At 41.3% G+C, this 20,659-nt stretch overlaps 1 protein-coding gene across 1 annotated transcript in view; it reads right to left on the bottom strand.

The window, feature by feature from the left end:
- Positions 1-20,659, bottom strand: part of KIF26B (kinesin family member 26B) — a 424,817-nt gene that overhangs the window by 231,402 nt on the left and 172,756 nt on the right. Inside the window, exon 4 of the mRNA XM_065401573.1 lies at positions 14,242-14,408. Within this exon, the coding sequence (XP_065257645.1) occupies positions 14,242-14,408 (167 nt within the window). The remainder of the gene's footprint in view (positions 1-14,241; positions 14,409-20,659) is intronic.

Genomic DNA, 20,659 nt, shown 5'->3' with positions numbered 1-20,659 from the left:
AAACTATGGACCTTACATTTCTGAAATGTGGAGCAAAGCTCATTGTTAAGCACAGAATCTAGAATGTTTTTAGGCTACTCTTTCTTACTGATAGGAGGTACACAAGACCCAAAGCTTCTACCATGCCGAGCACAAAGACATTCAATAGATTAAGCAGATATTTGAGTTACCTTTTGCATTGTAGTATAATTAGGTAGGAAAACATTTAAGTTATTGACTGAGGTCTTGGGGAGACTGCCAATATTTGCTCACTATCTGGCAGAGTCCCCCGACACTGAGAACTAAACCTTTTCACAGATATGTACATAAGAAAAAGCATGTAAGAAAACATTCCTTCCTCAAGTACAGTTTGTTCAACTGAAAAAAAAAAAAAAGTATACCAGCATATTAAAATTAGTGGGACAAATGCATTCCAGAAGCAACTCCACTGACTTCATTTATATGTGCAATTGAAATACACAAATTTGAAAAAACAAAACAATAACAATTCACACAGACAAAAGCAAAGGTTGTAACTAAACAACAATTTCTCAACATGGGTGAGAGGAAAGTAACCTTTCTGGCTTTGAGGCATGTGTATTAGAGGCAGTAAATATAATAAATGATGCCCAGGTAGCCAGTTAAAGATTTAAAAAAAAAAATCTTTAGGGTTGTGTTTTCTCCTTATTAAGAGTGTCCCACAGTCTATTGAACCAGTTGCTCATATGAGGAATTTGGGGATTATGCCATTGGGCAGCAATAGAAAGTCTCTCAGCTGTCAAAAGAAAATGGAGGGAATCAGTTTTTCTAATGGGAACATCGGTATCAACACTCAGCAGCACTGTGGACATAGTTACAGGGGAAAACGCAAAATCAGACTAGCTTGCATTTTGACCATTTCACTCATACATTTAGACATATTATTCCTTTTATTGTTAATAAATATAGGTCTGATACTGTGGCAGGTGCAAAAATCAAGAATCACAGTCCCTTCAGGCGTTTCCCAAAAGCAGGCACAGCATGTTTCAATCCCACTCATATCTGACTAACATACCTGTCATGGATTGGAACTTTAATTTTGCTGCTCAATGGTCAATAAATCGTTCCTGGATAAATGTCTGTTACACTGTATAATGAATCATTTTCTAAATAAATTACTGTTAAAGGGACCCTGTGACTATGTTCAGCCCAGAAATACATATTCCTTACATTAAGGTAAATTCTGTGCATTCCTACGGGATTACTTTGATCCCTGGAACATGCAGGGGGGTTACCTTCCTTTAAGGAATGTATAATTTGGGGCCTAAACAGACTGCATGTCCCTTTGAGTACAGCATTATTATACTATCAGGATAAAAGAAACAAACAAAGGAGTAGTTTTTTTTTTTTTTTCATTTTGTGCCTTGCCCAGACTCACTTTGAAAATTCTGTCTGGAAGGCAAGGACCATAATCTATTATTTTAATTTGTAAACAAATTCTAGTCATCTGCTGCCAATATACAATGTCCTAATTTAGCATGGAGTATCAAACTATTTGTTTATCTTTCTAGCAGGAAGCCAGGTTAAGTATCACAACTAGATTTTTGACTAGCACTTAAATTTGTATTCCTTTTCTTGAGTTATTGTTTAGTTACAGTTAGTAATGGTGGGTGAACTTCAAAAGATTTCATGGTTTCATTCAGATAAACACCCAAAATTTTGGCTGCTTATCAGAACTTTGTGCAAAACTTGTTAGATGACGGCCTAGCTCTGTTCCCATGAAGTCAGTGATAAAACTCCCATTGATTTTAATGTGATCAGAGCTAGTCCAAGGCCTACATGGATTTTGAAAATTCCACCTGCTGAATCTGCAAACCTGGACTAGAAACAGAGCAAGAAGGCTTCTTGTAGACACAGGCAGAAACCAGAATTTCCATCCTGTAGAAGATTTGGCATTTCCCAGTTTTTTAATTTTTTATTGGTTAGTTTGTTTGTTCCAAATTGGAATGAAAAGTTAGAAATGCAAATTTTTTCATGGAATGGAAATTTTAGAAGAGTTACATTTGGAGAAACTGAAATTGATTTTTTGGGAAAATTTCTGGTTAGCTCCAGGCTGGCTTTCAAGCTACCCAACTGCCTGGGGGGAGGAGGGGAGAGGGAGAAGAGACAGGCTTCCTGGAGAAATGTGTAGCCCATGTGCCTGCCAGATAGGCAGCCTGGGGAGCTGGGCAGCTAGGAACTCACCAGATGGGTATCCCACAGAGTTGGACAGTCCACTTCTCACTGAGAAGATAAAATTTGATATAATTGGCATTACTGTAACCTGGTGGGATGATTTCCATGATTGGAATTTTAAAATCACGGGCTATATCCTGTTTAGGAAGACCAGAGCAGGTAAAAAAAGGTCAGGGGGAGGTTACTTAGAAATGCAGGATCTTAAGTACACATGGATCAACGTGCTAACTAAATGCCCAGCAAGGGGACTGGTGGGGGTCTGTTAGAGATCACCGAGTCCAACCAGAGAACAGGAGGAGTACTCCTTAAGCACCTATCTGTATTGTGTGCAAAAGAAAAAATTTGTTATGGGGATTTAGTTTGGGAGAACGCATGCAGCCAGTCGTAAAACGTCATTAGATGATTTTCTAACACAAAAAGGAGTGCACCCAACAATGAGGTTACTCTATTTTGGACCTCATTCTGATTAATAAAGATGAATTCATCACTGGACTTCAATTTGGCAGTTGCCTACAGACCAGTGTTTATGACCCGATTACATGCAATATGGGCAAACACAGGATAGACCCAACCAGTAATACATATACTTAGTGCTTTAAAAAGGCTAGTTTCTCAAAGCTGAGGAAAATTATGAGTGAAGTTGATTGGGAGGAAAAAATATAGACAGAAAAATGTGAATGAAAAGTGGGAGTTTTTAAAGAAGAGTCTATTAGATGCCAAAAAGCCATAATTCCCACAATCAAGAAAGAGGAAAACTTTGGCTAAAAGCCCATCTTGGTTCACTGGCATAGTGAAGGCAGCCATTAGAAGTAAAAAAGCAATATATAACAAATGGCAACGGGCGGGGAGGGGGGGGAGGCAGAGAATAGATAGCAACTGATATACATTAGAGGTTAGGAAGTGCAGAAAATTGATAAGGGGAGTTAAAGACATCAGGGAAAATTCCATGGCTGGCAGGGCTAAGGACAATAATAAGGAGGGGGAGGAGGGTTTGTTTGTTTGGTTTTTTTAAGTATATATTAGAAACAAAAGAAATCTTATCAATGATAGAGACACATTGCTGGATGGAGATGGTAAAATTATTTATAATGATGCAGAAAAGGAAGTATTTGGAAAGCAGGATGATTTATTCATAGCATATTAGGATGATGAAATATATTTTAGTCCATTAGTAGCTGAGGAGGAGGTTATATCACATCTACTAGGGGTGAATATTTTAAATTGACATGCCTGGATAACTTGCACCCAAGAGTCCTAAAGGAGTTGGCTGAGGAAATCTCTAGCCTACTAATGTTAATTTTTAATAAATCTTGGAATACCAGGGAAATTCCACAAGCCTGCTAATATTGTGTCAATATTCAAAAAGGGTAAGCAGGATGACCTGGGAACTTTAGGCGGGTTTTGCCCTGCCCAGCAAATGTCAAATAATGGAAAAGCTGATACAGAATTCAACGGATAAAGAATACAAATAAAATTAATATCAGTCAGCTTGGTTTGTAACCATGTCTTGTCAAACAAACCTGATTTTATTCTTTAATGAGATTACAAGTTTGGTTGATAAAGGTAACTGTGTAGGTTGTACATACATAGCCTTTTTGTTCGGTGTTTGATTTAGTACACATAATGTTCTGATTAAAAAATTAGCACTATAAAGTATCAGTAGAGCACATATTAAATGGATTAAGAACTGGTTAACTGACAGACCTCAAAAAAGTAGTTGTCAACTGGGATTCGTCAGTAAAGGGGAGTGTTACTAGTGGGGTTCCACAAGGATTGGTACAATGTCTGATTATTCAACATTCTCTTCAATGATATGGAAGTAAGTATAAAATTACTGTTGATTAAATTTGTGAATGACACTTTGGCGGAGTGGTAAATAATGAGGACGAGAGGGCAGTCATACAGAGCGATCTGGATCACTTGGTGAGCTGGGCCCAGTCAAACCAAAATGTGCATTTGCCTATATTAAAACAAAAGTTCTACATCTAGGAGCAAGGAACTGAGGCCATGGAAGAGCACCTCAACATAAGCTCCATATGCAAAGCTGTGGTGAAATGGGCTTATGCAATCCTCAGATGTATAAACAGGGAAGTAATGAGTAGGAGGAGCAGGTGATTTTACCTGTGTATATGGCATTAGTGAAAACTGATACAGGAATATTGCATATAGTTCTGGCGTCCACAATTTAAAACGGACATTGAAAAACTGGAAAGGGTCTAGAGAAGAGCCACACAAATTATTCGAGGGCTGGAGATAATGGCTGAGAGAGAGAGAGAGAGAGAGACTTAGGCGGTATGCATACTAGGAGCGCCTAACCAGTATAGGAATATTGGTATACTATACTGGCTAGATACTGCTTGTGTGGCTGCAGATATACCAGCAAAGCAGGACTTCATACTGATACTGTCAAACAACCCCAGGAGAGAACCAAGATATAAAGATAAAAGCGTGGCTTTGCCAGTAGAACTGCATCTACATTAGGATCTTCTACTGGCACAGCTATGTCAACCAGGGATTGCAGCTCTGCACACCCCTGACCCTCATAACTATGCTGACAGAAGTCTGCAGTGTAGCTAGAGTCCTCAATCTGTTCAGTTTATCTAAAAGAAGATTGGGAGGTGACTTGATTACAGCATATAAATACCTTCATAGGGAGGAAATACTAGGTACAAAAGGGCTCTCTAATCTAGCAGTATGCCTTTCTCCAAGAACCAATGGCTGGAAGCTAAAGCCAGACAAATTCAAATTGGCAATAAAGCACAAATGATTAACAGGGAGGGTGATCAACCCCGGAACAAACTACTAAGGGAAGTGGTGGATTCTCCATCTCTTCATGGTTTCAGAACAAGACTGGATGCCTTTCTGGGGGATGTGCTTTAGCCAAACAAGTTATTGGGCTCAATACAGGGTAACAACGTGAAATATAATGGCATGTGAAATATAGGAGGTCAGACGAGAAGATCTCGTGGCCTGTTCTGGGTTTAAATTCTATGAAACTATGAAGCCCAGGGAGGGAAGCATCTCAGAGCGCCTGGGAAGCCAGGGATCCTGGGGGCCAGTCAGCCCAGCATCCCACCAGAAGAGCACCTGGGCAGATCAGGAGGGCTTCAGAGCCAGGCAGCTGGTATCTCATGAGGTAGATAGCCTAGGGATCCCCAGGCACTGGGTAAATTGGCAGGAAACCAGGCAGGCAGTTTTGCTGGAATTATGATGTTCTCATGTAATGTTTCGATCCCATCAAATGGGAATTTCTTGGTTGTGTTTTTGTCTTCTATACTTCAATGCAAAGCATTTCAATCACTTAAAGGCTCACAGAATGTTGTAATCCCACACAATGAAATGGTGGGAAATGTGTGCATTTTCATCTATTTTCTCCCCCAGCTTCACACAGCTCTGCTTACCAGTCCTTCTGATGAGAAGAGAAGTTATTTCATTTTCATAGAATATTCCTACCCTCCCAAAGACACCATTCTTCACATTTTTCAGGAAGTTCTTCTGTCGTTTCAGATCTCTTAATATTCCTTCTTTTCTAATTACTGCGCACAGGGACTGGAATCTAGCCTTGAGAATTCTCCCGGAGGAGGAAGGTTAAGGAGAGTCTACAATGGCAAACAGCCAGCAGAACTAGCTTCTGCACCAGTCACCAGCCACTCCACAATACAGGGCATACAGAGAGAATCTCAGTGCATGATGGGAAAGGAGGTGGGTGGGTGGAGTACAACTCCAGTAGGCCAGTGAGTGTACAGCTGGGGTATGGTCACCTAAGGTCCATTGCCACCTTTCTTAAATTACAGCAGCCTCTAGGCTGCTTAAATTCATGTCAGAGCCAGGGTAGCAAGAATCAAGAAACTGCGACTGGCTCTCTGATGGCCACAAATACCCAACTCCTGCTGCATCAAGTGGGTCTCAGCACAGGAGACAGTCTGGCTCATAAGCACTCATTTTCAAAATTGGCCTCTAATGCTCCATGCCCAGTGCCTGAGATTGAGATGCAGAGAACACACAACTCCCTGCTAAATCAAAAGGTACTACAGGTGCTCATCACCTCTGAAAAATCAGCCCCTAAATCCAAAACCCGAGGCACCCAAAATTAGAGGCCACTTTTAAAAATGCAACCCATAACTTTTCAGGCTGACTGAGATCATTGTGATTGCAGATCTCCCTGCTCGGGCTTTAAAGTAGAAATATCTGTGGAAATGATTTACAGAAGTTTTTAACTTGCTGCCAACACTCCCACTGACAGACCGTTTATGGGTTTTTAATCCCAGCAGTCCCCATTTTTCACAGTGTGCGCGCGATGTGTTAAGGAGAGGAGAGTGCAAACACTGGCCGCATTTGTTAACATGTATTTCTTCAGATGCCCAAAATACAACCCACAATGTAACCGTTAGATATAGCTTGGTCAATGAATGAAAGAATTCTGTTAGGAACTGCATAGTTTGGACAGCAAGAAACTAAAACATGTATTCATCTAAGCCTCAAAAAATAATTCCCCTCAACGCTGTTGAGGTTGGCACTTTCTTTTGACATTTGATACTTTTAAAGCCTTGTCTACACCAGGAAACTGAAACATTGCTTGAAATAGCTGTCAGCAACGGGTGCATCTAAACCAAGCCTCAAAACAGTTTAAAGAGGTACTGTCAACCTGAATGATCTGCAATTAGCCAATTTCAAAAAATTCGAGTCTCCAACAGCGTACTCTTCAAATAGCACATACAGAATTGGATAAGGAGTTTATGCCGACCTTATGGAATTTATACTCTGTCTTTTCCCAACAATGGAGAGTGTGCTGCTGTCCCAAAGTAAAATGAACAAACATACTCTGGCCCATTCTTTCTCCCCTTCCTTTCCACTCATATGCAGATGCCTGCTGCCAAGGCAACTCTCTCTTTGTTTCAGTTTCACCTTTGCTGCATTTGCTAGTGGCAAACACCCTCTTGCAGCATATGGGGAAGAGTATGCATGTGAGCTCCCCAGAGCACAGTATTACCAAACACAGGCATTCAAAATCCTGAGTCAGGAACCCCCAAATCATGGTGGTTGTCTTACAAGTCACAACATTTTAAAATTAACAAACACTGGGTTCTTTTTATTTGCCTTCTGGTTTTTGAGGTTTTAGGGTTCATATTTTCAGGCTTTTCTCCACAAGCAGGAAAGCTAGAAACATACTTTCCCCACCCCCTTCAGGGAAAGCTGCAATTCTCACATAATCACATTGCAGCTTGAAGAAAAACTACCAAATGTCATGAAGCTTGTCATAAAATCACGAGAGTTGACAACGCTAAAAGCAGAGCAGGAGTATCATCATCATTTGTGTGTCTAATAAATACACTCCGTACGAGTGCTCAGAATGAGGATGACCTTCTGAGCTGTAACTAGCTCAAGTGCCCGTGATTTTTGAATAACAGCTCAATGGATATTTTAAGAGGGGGCTCGTCAAATATTTCCTCCCTTAAGCTCCATATACCCTATGTAAAATGTAGTCGTACAGAATGGGAATGGATTTCAATAGCAGAAGGGAAATTGTTCCAACTTCCCCTTCCATGTGGTGGCAGAAGTTTAAGGTAGCTTTCCCCATGAGCCCCTTTCAGCACACCACTGCATCTGTTCCTCCCCAACCTGTCAAACCAGAGAGCCACGCAGAGTGCATGTGAGAGAAAGGGTTACGAACAGTTTTTCCAAGAGAGGAGGCAGCTGTAACTGGAGCACGTTCCATGCTGAGTAGCTGCACGTCTGTTACGTGTTTAGCTAGGGGTTTTATCGTTTCCTCCCAAAATAATAAATATTTAAAAATCTGAACATCTCTGTATCTTAACTGAAAAACATTTCCTGATGCATCTGTCAGTGCAGTGGTGTGTGGCCTCTGCCTGTTCCTCAAACCTTGGAAAGGCATAGAAAATGATCCCCAGGGCACATTTTCAGGCCACTTTCAAGAGTCCCTGCTCTCCGGGCAGGCTCAAATAATCAGAATACAGTGATATCAGGTTTCAGTATGAGCCTGCTATTTCTCAAGACACTATTATATTTCCTGGCCAGTGACAGAAAACAACCTTTACAACCATAAAAACAGCTAAACTGTTACAGTTTTTCACATCTCAAGAGAAACTGGCATTCATGCTTTTACTCTCCTCCTGAAAAGCCAGGAGGGTCGGTCCCTCACACAAGAGCAACCCACCCAGTGTAAATATGGAAAATGAGGAGCTGGATCGGGACGCTGGTGACAGACCAACGTTAGGAGGACCACTGGAAGATTTTGGTACCATCCCTCACCGCTACCATCCTTGCTGTTCCCTTAATATTTTGAATGACTAACAAGGTTGCCTACAGCTCTACATGTAAAGCTTGGATATATAATGCAGAGCAGGGAAGGCCAGATGATCATATAAAGCCTTCTGTCTGAAGGAGAACAGAGATTAGTCCCAGAAATCCCCCCCCCCCCCCATCATAGGCCCAGCTCAATTCCCACAGAAGTCAATGGGCGACAGAAGGGCTAGGGAGGCTGGTCCTAACAGATTGGTCTTGCTTGGTTCTTACTGATGCTTAGCTCTGTCATGCTCCTTTGGCCTGCTGGAAACTCCACGAAGAGACCAGGGAGGCCAACACTAGGAGGTGGTTTTCCTTCTGCTTGTTTTTGAGGAGGCAGCCCTGGCATGTTCCGCTGCCACAGTTGGTGTTGACATAGAACCAACCTCCTACTGGGCAAACCCCATCTTTCAACCCACCATGCATGGGCCACATGTGAGATGCAGCGTGTGATAAAGACCCAAAATGAGTGACCAAAACCCAACATTATTCATGCAGGAAATCTAAAATGCTGTGGGATTGATTCTTTTAGTGTAAACAACTCTTCCTAGAACCTCCGTTTCATTAAACGTTATTTACATCACAAGTGAAGTAACCGTAAGTAGTGAAGAGACACCTAATTTGCATGGAACACAGGTAACTCTGAGATTGCTGTCCCTTAAAATGAAGGATGTTTAGTGCTAGCAGCTGAATAGTACCTCTGACTGAATTCAGCCCCTCAACCAAGACTATTGTTTGGAATGCGTTATTTACATCTGCATTATCTTTCTGGTATTTCCTGAGTTTGCCAGCACAGTACTTTTGGCAATTTTCACTTTTCGTTACTATAGAATATTCACAAACTCGCCCGTGGCAATTTTGGATCTAACATGAGCACTGGAATACCTGTTGCTGTAGTACCTTGGCAAGTGACAATTCATGGCAGATGTGGGTTTTGGCCTTTTAACTGGCTTGGAGACCTGTCAATCAGATATACATTAAACATGACAGTCACATATTGAGATGATTGACAGGTCTCCAGGCTTGTAGAAGGCCAAGAGTCATTGCAGTCTTCAGAGGAGTCCCCAAGGCTAGCAGTTGGTCCTGGGCTAAAGTTAGTGAATATCACTGCCATAATAAGTGCTGCTTAAGACAATCAGAAAAGATAAGAGCTCAGCTGTTCTCAGCCTGCTCCAATGGTGCTACAGTTTGTTTCTACCTGAATTTCAAGAAACTTCACAGTCAAAAGTTCTTAACCTGGTATGTGCTTCATCCTAAAGCATTTCAGTCATTTGTTTCACCTCCAAAGGGATGAGTTTTACATCCAAGTATCCCTTGAGAGACTGTCACATTCCAGCGTGCAATCCAGACTAGTGAGCAGTTGTGTCACCACGTGACCTGTAACCTTGGGTGCCTCACAATGCTTTGCTGTTGTAACTTCCAACCTGGGCCGCTCACAAACAACTTGTAGATCACACCCTGAGCATCTGTGTATAGCTGCAGTGCTGGTCTAGAAACAATGACGCCAGCAGCCTGTCAGCAACACGCCAGCCACACTGTGGCTTCCACCAGCCTTGGTTACTAGTTGCAGGGTGACCCAACGCACGGCCAGTCCCGAATTTTCCCCCAAACATGTAGTCTACACTGTCCAGCCCTCTTCTGCACAGTTCAGATATTCTAGGTCTGTTACCCTTGAAAGGGGTCAATATTCAACAGCCTCCTACTTTAACTGGAGTTACCAAACAGGTCAGTTTAATCAGAACTGATCCAGTGTTGTGCTTAAAGAATAAAACAAGTTTATTTAACTACAAAGAAATTGATTTTAAGTGAGTACAACTACAAGGTATTAAAGTCAGAAATGGTTACAGGAGAAATAAAGATAAGACACCTTCTAAGTAGTTAAAAATTAAACTAGACTCGGTTCAAGGAAAAATCCTCACCACATGTTCCCAGCAACAGGGCTGACCAAATTCTCCAGCCAGGATTCTCCCCCCGCCCGCCATTCCAAAATCAAAGGGCTGGTTCCTTTGTCGTCTTAGGTGAAAGAGGGGGAAAGAGAGAAGGGAGAGAGAGAAAGACTCTCTGAGGTGTTTTTGTCCCTCTCTTTTGTAGTCCAGTCACCCTTTGAAATGCACTTTCCTGAGAGTTGCCCCAAGATAAAGTTCCTTCCCACTGTGAGGACAGACATGGAGTCTCGTGGTGAAAGAGGTTCCATGTTGTTGTTTGCTAGGTTTACCTCCTTCCCTGACTTGTCTGATAAACACATTTCAGTCATGATTTCAGCTTACATTCATAACTTTACATATAAATATTGCTACGTACATTTCACCAGGATATTATTGATCAGTGAGCTATTCGTTTTCAAATGATACCTCACAAGGCACATGCTGTACAAAGATTATTACAATATTACAATAGTAGGGTGTGAATATGGGGTACATTCAGTCACAGATGTGTTTTACCTATTCAGGGTAAATACAATAGGTCATTATTTAGATTATAAAAAAGCAGCTTCTACAGAGCTCCTTTACTCTCCAGACTCAAATTAGGAAATTGACCCGGCAGTTCTTGGAGTTACCGTTGTCTGTACAGTAACATATGTCAAATCAACTGACCACGGTGGAGAATTACTGCTCTGTCCAGGCACCACCTTTAAACAAGAAACAGAAGGCTTGGCATTTTGGCTACTTCATGTCATCACACTGCAGCACACCAGTGGGTCTGATTTTCCGCTACCATGCCCCTTATAATCATTTACACCTGTGCAAAGTGCAGGGAAGAGGTAAAATGCTATCATTCTAATGGTCACTTCATAGACCCATCCAGATGTAAATGACCACACCATGTGCAAGGCAGGGGAAAATCAGGCCCCATCACTCTGAAAACATGAGCTGTGAATTCCCTTCATTATAAGTAAAGCAAAGTGTGCTTGATTTAGGTTGATGTCTTAGCCATCATTCCATATGATACAACCGGAAGCCCAGAACAGGACTGCTTTACGGTGTGAAGATATTATGTCTTTATATAGCACCCAAATATGGGTCCACTTATGTCAAGCAAAGTGCGCTTTTTTAAAAATAAGGAGCCAACATACAGATGTGGCATCTCTGTGATTTCTGGCTTACAAGCAGATCCTATCCAAAAGTTCACATCATGAACTGGAGACTAGCAAGAACTTTCCACTGGCTCCACTTTAAAGGCTATGATTTGCACTATGGGTTTTGAATGGGTTTCATTAATTTCCTGCATTTCAGTGAAATTTACTTGGAGAAAATAAATCCTCTCTACATGAACAGTCAGTGAACATTTAGCAAATGGGGCAAATCATCTTCATAAATCTACTTAAGTCAGTCCTACTAAAATAATTGCTGATCCAAATCTGCACTCCAGTTGGATATTACCATGCAAGAAGGCTCGGCAAATCTCGCTGAAATTGCCTGTGATTAAGTAAAAATGACAGCAAAGCAGGACCACTGTCATCCTGCCATGCTCAACTTTGCAGCACCACATTTATAATGGGAAAGTGGAAGAGCTTTCCCAGTTCTGAGGTAAATGCAGTCTGCAACAGTTCCTATTAAATGCTGTTTTTAATCCAACTTTTGTCATAAATGAAATGTACTGAGTGACATTGGCTCAATATGTACAGCCCTCATCATGGGAAGGAACAAATCAAGTAAAAGGAATTTCTTTTTCCATCTCCAGTGTTTTCAAAGTTCAGAAACCTGAAATATTTTCCCCCTTAAAAAGAAAGAGAATCATATGGCATTAATAACAGCTGGACCTCCAGGGGGTTCAAAGGGTTCAGAAGTTCAGTTTAGATACTCATCGTACGTTCACTCAAACGTTTGAGATTCAGACGTCTCACAAGAAGTGACTATAGCTATGTTGGAAGGAATGTATTAATCCTATTTCATCTTACCCCATAGTATTTCACTACTTGTGTATCTGTTCCCAAATAAATCCACTAGTTACAGAAGTGCATTAAAGTAGAACACACACAAAATCAAAGCTTTTTTGAACTTCCATAGCAGTTTGGTTTTTGGTTTGCGTTATGAGTGAAGGTTCAAGCGAGCTCTTATTTTATCCAAATGTATTCAACCGTCCCTGAATGAAACACACTTCAAAACTAAGGGACAAAATCATCCATGATGCAACTCTTAAGTAGGGTGACCAGATGTCCTGATTTTATAGGGACAGTCCTGATTTTTGGGTCTTTTTCTTATATAGGCTCCTATTACCTCCCCACTCCCTGTCCCGATTTTTCACACTTGCTGTCTGGTCACCCTACTCTTAAGACTTCAATGTAATAACATCAGAGATTCATTTGGCCCAAAAATCTACTGTGCTATCAATAGGAGTTTTAGGTTTCCAAAAATCTTGCCACTCCTGATGATGGGCCTGGATCCTTTTCATTTAAGAGCTCGTTTGCCTATTTATTAAGCAATTCTTGTTAACAATTCACTAGAGATGGTTGGAAGATTTTTGTTGTTGTTGTTGGAGCCAAAATGTTTCACAGAAATATATCCACTTCTACCAAATTTTCAAATGCGAAGATTTCTGAGGTCTAGCATGGACTTGTTGGTCAATTCCAGAGAGAAAGGCAGACAAACAACAATTTGAATCAGAAACCTGACTTTTCTGATCTGAAAATGAACATTTTGACACAATTGTATTTTCCTAAAATTTTTCCAAAGGTTTCATTTTCATTCCAATGTGGAACAAAAACAAATTTCAAACCTAAAAAGCTGCCATGAAACAGAATTGTTGTTCTCCAGCCAGCTCTACAATTCATTTCAGTAAATTGCTTGGTTATTGTGTTTTCCCTATTCAGGAAACTTATGCAAAAAAAATTTAAAAAGTCAAAAGTGTAACTCCAAAGTAGTAGTATTATAATGTTTTAAAAGACCCAATATCCAAAAGCACTTTACAAAAGTGAGCAAGTATTATTTATCCCCATTTTACATAAGAGGAAACTGAAGTACAGACAGGTTAAACACAGACATGCTCAAAGTTACACAGCAAGTCTGTGGCAGACATAGGACTAGACCCCAGGTCTCCTGACTCCATAGGTATGCTCTGGGCAATAGATCATACTGCCTGTTAAGAAGAGTCTCTCTGTTGAAAAAAGAGTGGGTACTAAGAGTTGGCAACACAAATTTCAGCTGTGGCTAAATACAGATATGTTTAAAATGTATCTAAGTTTGACATTTGTAAGACATTTAATAAATGGAGGACCAGATCCTCTCCGAGGGTAAGTCAACAGAGTCAATGGAGCCATGCTGATTTACACCAGCTTAGGATCTGGCCCTAAATGTTTTTTAAATGTTTAATCCAGCATCCATTTCCTTTGGCAAAATGTGGAAATAACTATATGTATAGATCACATTGGCAACATACATCAATATTTGCTATTCCCAACCATCCTATGGTACGCTGCTGAGATCCTTCTATTCCACCAGGCCACCCACGTTCACACAGGCCATTTTGGTCACTCAGATTATATGGTCCAATACAAACAGGGAGGAATGTAGTAATCCTATTTCATCTTTTAACCAATAAATGTTCATACAGCAATAGTACGTGAGGCACATACAAAAACCTACTGTACAGCCTGAATCCCAATTATGCAGCTCAGAACTCCAGTGCAGAAGGGTACCCAAATCATCCCTTTTCTGTTGCATTTACACCAGCCCTTTCAACATACCTAAACTGGATCGAGGCATTCCAAATCGCCGTGGAAGAGAACAGGTGAAAAGTCTCTCTTACCTGGCAAAAAAAGAGGCTGCCACTGAGGTGCCCGTTGACGTTTCGCTGGCGACATAGGTGCTCTGGGAACCAGGGAAGCTGTACAAGGAGGGTTTATCTGCATTGTAGCGGTTCAGCACCGCTTCAGTCAGCCCCTCTCGGCCGGTCTCCGTCATCAGCTGAGAGATCTGAGGATAGAAAGACAGAAAAGGCTCATTAGATGTAGCCTGCTGCCTCACTCCTCTGCAATGTGATCTAACTTTTTTTGGAGGGTGAGGGGGATGGAAGAGGAGTGGTACATGTGCCACACTTTTGCGGCTCAGTGAATGAGCTTATTGCTTCCATGGTGCTATTTGGCAGCATTCTGTCTCAGTCCTCACCTCATTTTCATTAAAAGTAATGTGATAAAAGATTACCCCCTGACATTGTACGTTTCAATTATGTCTGTGGTCTTCCTTCCATTTGTAGGGGAAAGTGGAAACCATTATCCTTGCTCAGTTTCAGCACAGCAGGGCACAACAACATTAGCCAATGCTTATTTATTAGCGAAAACAACCACAAAGATCAGCGAGTACTGTACTGGTACTGAGAACCTACATTTTATTCAGGGTAAATGTGAACTGGATGATGGGCGAATATTAGAAATGTAACAAGATATTTATTAAAGAAAACATACATCTGCATTTGTTAAAAAAACCAGCACTAGTGTATCAAGTATTTCCGGTGACATTTCTTTTTACAATAACCCAAACAATCTGAGAAGTGAAGGAAAGTGTCATTCGGGGTCCAAGTGGACTATTTATTAGTTCTCTTGGAACCCAATGTTATAGCCACGCAGTCTAATTCTCATTGATTTTCCTAGAGGGTTTTCAATACCATTGGATTTCTCTCTCCTGATGCCCCACTATAGTAATCGTTTTCTCCTGTTAGCATTATGTCCTGTACCATGTAAATGGAAAGTCTATCAAGGCAAATGAGGAAATTTTGTCCAGTAAAATCTCCGTCCCATTAAAGCCTCTCGGGGTTGAGTGTTGATGCCTGTAACCGTGCAGAGGACAAAAAGCAAATTTTTTCTAGGTGCCAGGAAGAACAGATGCTGTTTGACTAGGACCTGATCCAGCTCCCACTAAAATCAATTGAAAGACTCCCTTGGACTTCAATGGAATCTGAGTCAGGCCCTTACAGAGCAGCCCAGCACAAGTGTGATTATTTTTCATTTTAAGTTTCTAGCCAGAAATTCTGCTTTTGCTTTGACCTATGTCAGTACTTCATAATCCTCTATTGTACCTCATACACTCCTAGTCCTTAACAAATTCCCTTCTCTTCATTCCTTGTGGCACACACAATCACAGTTTTTGCATACTTATCTGAGTGCACCTCTGCACTGCTAGATCCCTCCCAAATAATAGTTTAAAATAGTCCCCCCCCAAACTATTGCTAGCAACTGGTTTCCTCTATGGTAGAGCTTCTTCCTTCCACAAAAGGTTTTCTAGTGTCCAATGTCCATCTATTCTATTCTGCTCTGGTTGTTATGCCACCCTCGTCGCCATAGTATCTTAGTGTCTTCTAGAAGTGCATTAAGCAATGTGACTAGAAACTATCCAGTGCAGTCCTATCTTTCTCCCTGGGTGGAGAGGAGGCGGGGGGGGGGGGAATTATGTGAGGGATTTTTAAATATGTATTTTATGTTTGTGGTGCTATGTATTTTAATTACTGAAGGTGAGGCTGACGTGTGCTTTGCACTTGGAAAGGAAAATCTGAGGTTTGTGGTAGTTCTTAGATCCTGCAAAAGCTCATTCTAGTGTCGTGGACAGACCCCTTAGAAAACTGTTCCCTGCACAAACAAGCTTTATCCTTAGGGTGGATGATTCCATTGTGCCCGAGAAGATGGACCTCATCCCTCAACTTTAGGCCTTCTTTTTAGACATTCTTGGCCCAGCCAATTGTACGCCTTGAAGATAAGGATCTTGAGTTTGACTTTATATTCCAAGGGGAGACAGTGTAGACAGCAGAGGTTGCGCTGCAACATCTTCTCATCCACATATTGGACCCCCTCACCCCCACCCCGTCTTGCTGATCTAGTGCATGGAACGAATAGCACTCTCAGAAGGCTATTGCTGGAGCCTTAGATTTAAATTTTTATACTACTATTACTACTACATCATAGTTTTAATCTGGCTTCCAGGATGTCTCCTGCATTTCTACCATGCACTATAACCAAACAGGACTCTCCAGCGCGCTACAAAGCGATAAAGTGTCCGCCTGCCTTGTGACATCTAAAACTGTTCCACACACTAGTCAGTCAGCCCATGCTTCTCCCAGCCCTCACAAACCCAGCTAGGCAATGAGTGAGTTCCTCACCCAATTATTCAACAGAACTAGGCTGTCATCTGCTGGAGTGGTCATCAGCGGAGGATGGGAGTACACATCTAAGCCTAACCTTCTCTTGCATCCTCCACCCCACATACCTAAACTCAGGGAGACTGCCATTAATCAACAGTCAAGGCCAACAAGAGATATGGGGCTGGTATATTCTCCCATAGGAACTATGGAGTTGATGAAAGATAAGAAGTGGATGAGTTGACTTATCTCAGTTGCAATTTGAAATTGTAGTTTCTCCGCACACTTCCATGAGCCAGATAAGGATTTCCACAGCTTGTGAAACATATTTGTATTTGTTTTAGCCGCAACAGATCTCTAAAAGAGCAGGACGGTGTGGCTGACAAGATGCACTTGTAGCCAACTGTGCCACAAATATTGATTCTACTGTCTCAAAAATTGTGACAGCCAGAAAATACCCTTCATCTCATCTGTAGATAAACTGCAGCTAAACAGTCTTCACACTTGTGGAGACACTAAGAGTAGGAAGGTCATGGATGTACATGAATGCAGAGCTGTGAGCATTAACAGCACAACAAAAATGTTAGAAATAAAAAGTATCAAACCAATTCTGGATGCTTTCTGGAGGGTATGACCTCATGCCTCTTCAAAATCTGATTGGACATTTTGTATACTGGCTTCAATCCATTTTTAAAAACAGGGAAGTGAGCCCATGTTCCTCAGACCAGGACTAAAAAAATGCTCAAATACTCACTGGGTAGACATAAGGTGACTTTGAAAAGACATAAAAAGAGAATGTCCCCCCTCCTACACCCACACCCACACACATCAAATCAGCAAGTAGCACGTTTGTGCCTTTTAATACATGAAAACAAAGGTCTTAAACAGCCACTACTTATCAAGTCACTTTTTCTTACACTAAAATATTGATCAAAAGGATTCAACAAGAAGCTGGAAATATATTAAATCTGAGTTTCTGGGATACCATAATATGTAGGGAATGGATAGAGAAGACAAATACAGTTGAGCTGAGGAGATGAATATCCTTTTGTGAAGTACAAAGGTATTTTGTTTATGCATAAGTGTACACTAATACCATTTTTCAGGATTTTCAGTAAAGCTTTTTGTAACACTGCACCAGTATACTACTACTACTACCACCACTTAGTTCTTATGTAGCATTTTTCATCAGTAGATCTCAAAGGACTACACAAAGGAGTATCATTGTACTGAGTTTACAGATGGGGAAAACTGAGGTACAGGAAGGGAACTGATTTGCCCAAGTTCACCCAGGTTGCCATTTGCAGAGGCAGGAACAAAACATGTCTCCTGAGTCCCAGTCCAGTGCTTTATCCATGCTAAAAGGTTGGTACTGCTGTTCAAATGTGCATATGTGAAACATCTGTGTAATGTTTACCACCATATTCTGCAGGACAGGCAGTGGTTAACAGATCTCCTTCCTTTATCCGCACACACCCCTCTCATCAATTGTTGCACAAACCAGTAAACGGCTGGTGATATTTATACATCTGTCAAGAGCAGGCATTCTACACCTCTACCCCGATATAACGCGACCCGATATAACACGAATTTGGATATAACGCAGTAAAGCAGCACTCCGGGGGAGCGGGGCTGCGCACTCCGGTGGATCAAAGCAAGTTCGATATAACGCGGTTTCACCTATAATGCAGTAAGATTTTTTGGCTCGCGAAGACAGCGTTATATCGGGGTAGAGGTGTATTTCTAGTGTAGAAGTTTGCTAATCCCAGCTCCACCCACCTACCCACCAGAAACTGGAGAGCAAACTCTAGAACACCAGGCCAGATTCTGAGTTGTGCCTCTCAGAATATACAGCACAAGGGTGGTGAAGGGCCAAGGTGGTTTCATGCCACTTTTGAGCCCCCCAAATTTTGGATCTTGCTGGGGATGTACATGGCCCCCCCAGTGTAAGTCCAAGCACTTCTTGAGGGGCTTGAATTTATGGTGCCACCCCACAGCTGCCTACATGCCATTCCATGGTGAGCACCCCTCCTCCCCCGACACTCAGGAGTATGGCTGCCTATATGCCACCCACAGGATCACTCTGTACCCAGGAAGCTGCTAGCTTGGGGAACTGGGCTTTCTGGCCCCTTTATACCACAGGAGCTGTGAAAAGGGGCTAGAGTCCAGCGGAGAATCCGGGCTGCGTCTGGATTAGGAGACCAATCTTGACAACCCTCACTCATTCCCACTGATGTCAAGGTGACTATTCATGAGAGGAAGGGCACGGGTAATTCAGATCTGGGAATCTATAAACAACTGATTCAAAGCTAACGTTATTGCATTTTCCTCTTTATTGGACCTGGCTACAGTGGTAAGTGGAAGGAATCCCACATGACTCTCGTCAAAATTATTGTATCAAACAGAGCGAGTTGCAGATTTCCTGCCCGCTGGTGCACTTCATTCTCTTCTTAAGATGGTGCTAATTTATCCCTGCCAAGTCTGGCATTCATATATGGGACTTATATATATATATATATTTGAGAAGAAAATAGTTTGCCTTTAGAACATGAGGTGTCAGATATTTAAAAAACAAAAATTCACAGGGCAGACACCTGCAGTAACGCTTCCAGCATTTTCTTTCCCTCCCACCCGAAGTTAAATCCTGTGATCTAGCATCAACACAATCAGTCTATTTTTCAGGAACAAAGTATTGAAGTATGCCCAGCAAGTGCACCTAATATAAATTAGGCTGTTCAGTGATGTTGCCGTCCGACCCCCAGCTATAGACTGGTTATGAAAAAGCATTATGGATTAAAAGACCTGAATAGATTTTCCCATTCTCTCACCTCTCTCCTCTGCGAATACATGCATTCCTTGTACCCATGGTTTAACACAAGTCAATAGGACACATTTTGAGAAAGTCTTTTGTTAAAATATTGGCAGCACATCACTTCCTCGATCAGCAGCAAAAGACAAAGCATGGAACAATGCAGGCTTTCATGCTACAACAAAAGCTTCTGAGTGTATGTGGGACAAAACATATGTCACTCCTCAAGCCCCATTTGTTGTTCTGTTATAAAAATGAGACACTTCCCTCCATCTCCTTTTTTGCCACATCCTCAGAGTGTACAGCAATGGCTGGTGATAGATCATGATTTAAATTCTCTACTTTAGGAGAAAAAAACGTGGTCTTGTATTTTAACCACAGAACTTGATGTTAGCCAGCCAGGGTTCTATCCCTACCTCCTATTAACTAAACCTCAGGGCATCTAAGTTTCTCCATTTGTAGAATGGGGTTAATAGTATTTACATAGTAGGGTGCAATTCATTAATGTTTGTAAAGCATTCAGTTGAGCTCTTCAACTGGAAGGTGCTGCAGAAAAGCAAAATATTATTACTTATGTCATGGCTGAAGTTTGCCTTGTTTTGGAGGGAAGCAGAACATTTGGGGGCCACCATTAAATCTAGTTAAATTCAGCAACTACTTAACAAATTAGATGCACAGACTATCAGTGTCTGAGATACTGAATTTAAGCTAAAAACCTGTTACTGAAGGCTATTTGACACAATCTGCAGTATTCAGTGATAGATCCTTCTAATCATGGAAGAGATAAGATTGCTAGCCACAGGAAGATGATAATAGAAATCTCTCGCTCTCTCACACACACATACACTTTTCCTGCGTAATCTATTATTTCTTTCAAAACAGCATAGAGGTTTCCATCCAATATTAAACCTTAAGGAAATGCCTGTCTGGCTTAGCATTTCAGAAAGAAAGGAATTCTTCTTCTAAAAGAGATCACTCTAAAAGATGACTAGATAACGAGGTTATATTTAAAGGACACCTTACCCAAACTCCCTATACACCACGAGCATCATAAATATTTTGGAAGGAAGTTTAGTAGCCTTACTTTTGTTTTATTATCTCCATCATGTTTCATAAAAGTAATGAAAAGCAATCACAGCATGTATTATCTACTATAAAAGCCCAAGGCAGTATTTTTAGGTGAAACACAATAAAATCAGCCTTTTGGTTTCCCTCAAATCTTTTGGGAGTGAAACTTGGTTTCTGATCACATCTTTATTGACACTTCTAAGCGGATCCTTAACCCTTCAA

The sequence above is a fragment of the Emys orbicularis genome, chromosome 3, assembly GCF_028017835.1.
Source record: "Emys orbicularis isolate rEmyOrb1 chromosome 3, rEmyOrb1.hap1, whole genome shotgun sequence".
Taxonomy (NCBI): Eukaryota; Metazoa; Chordata; order Testudines; family Emydidae; genus Emys; species Emys orbicularis.
This window is presented reverse-complemented; position numbering and strand designations above follow the sequence as displayed.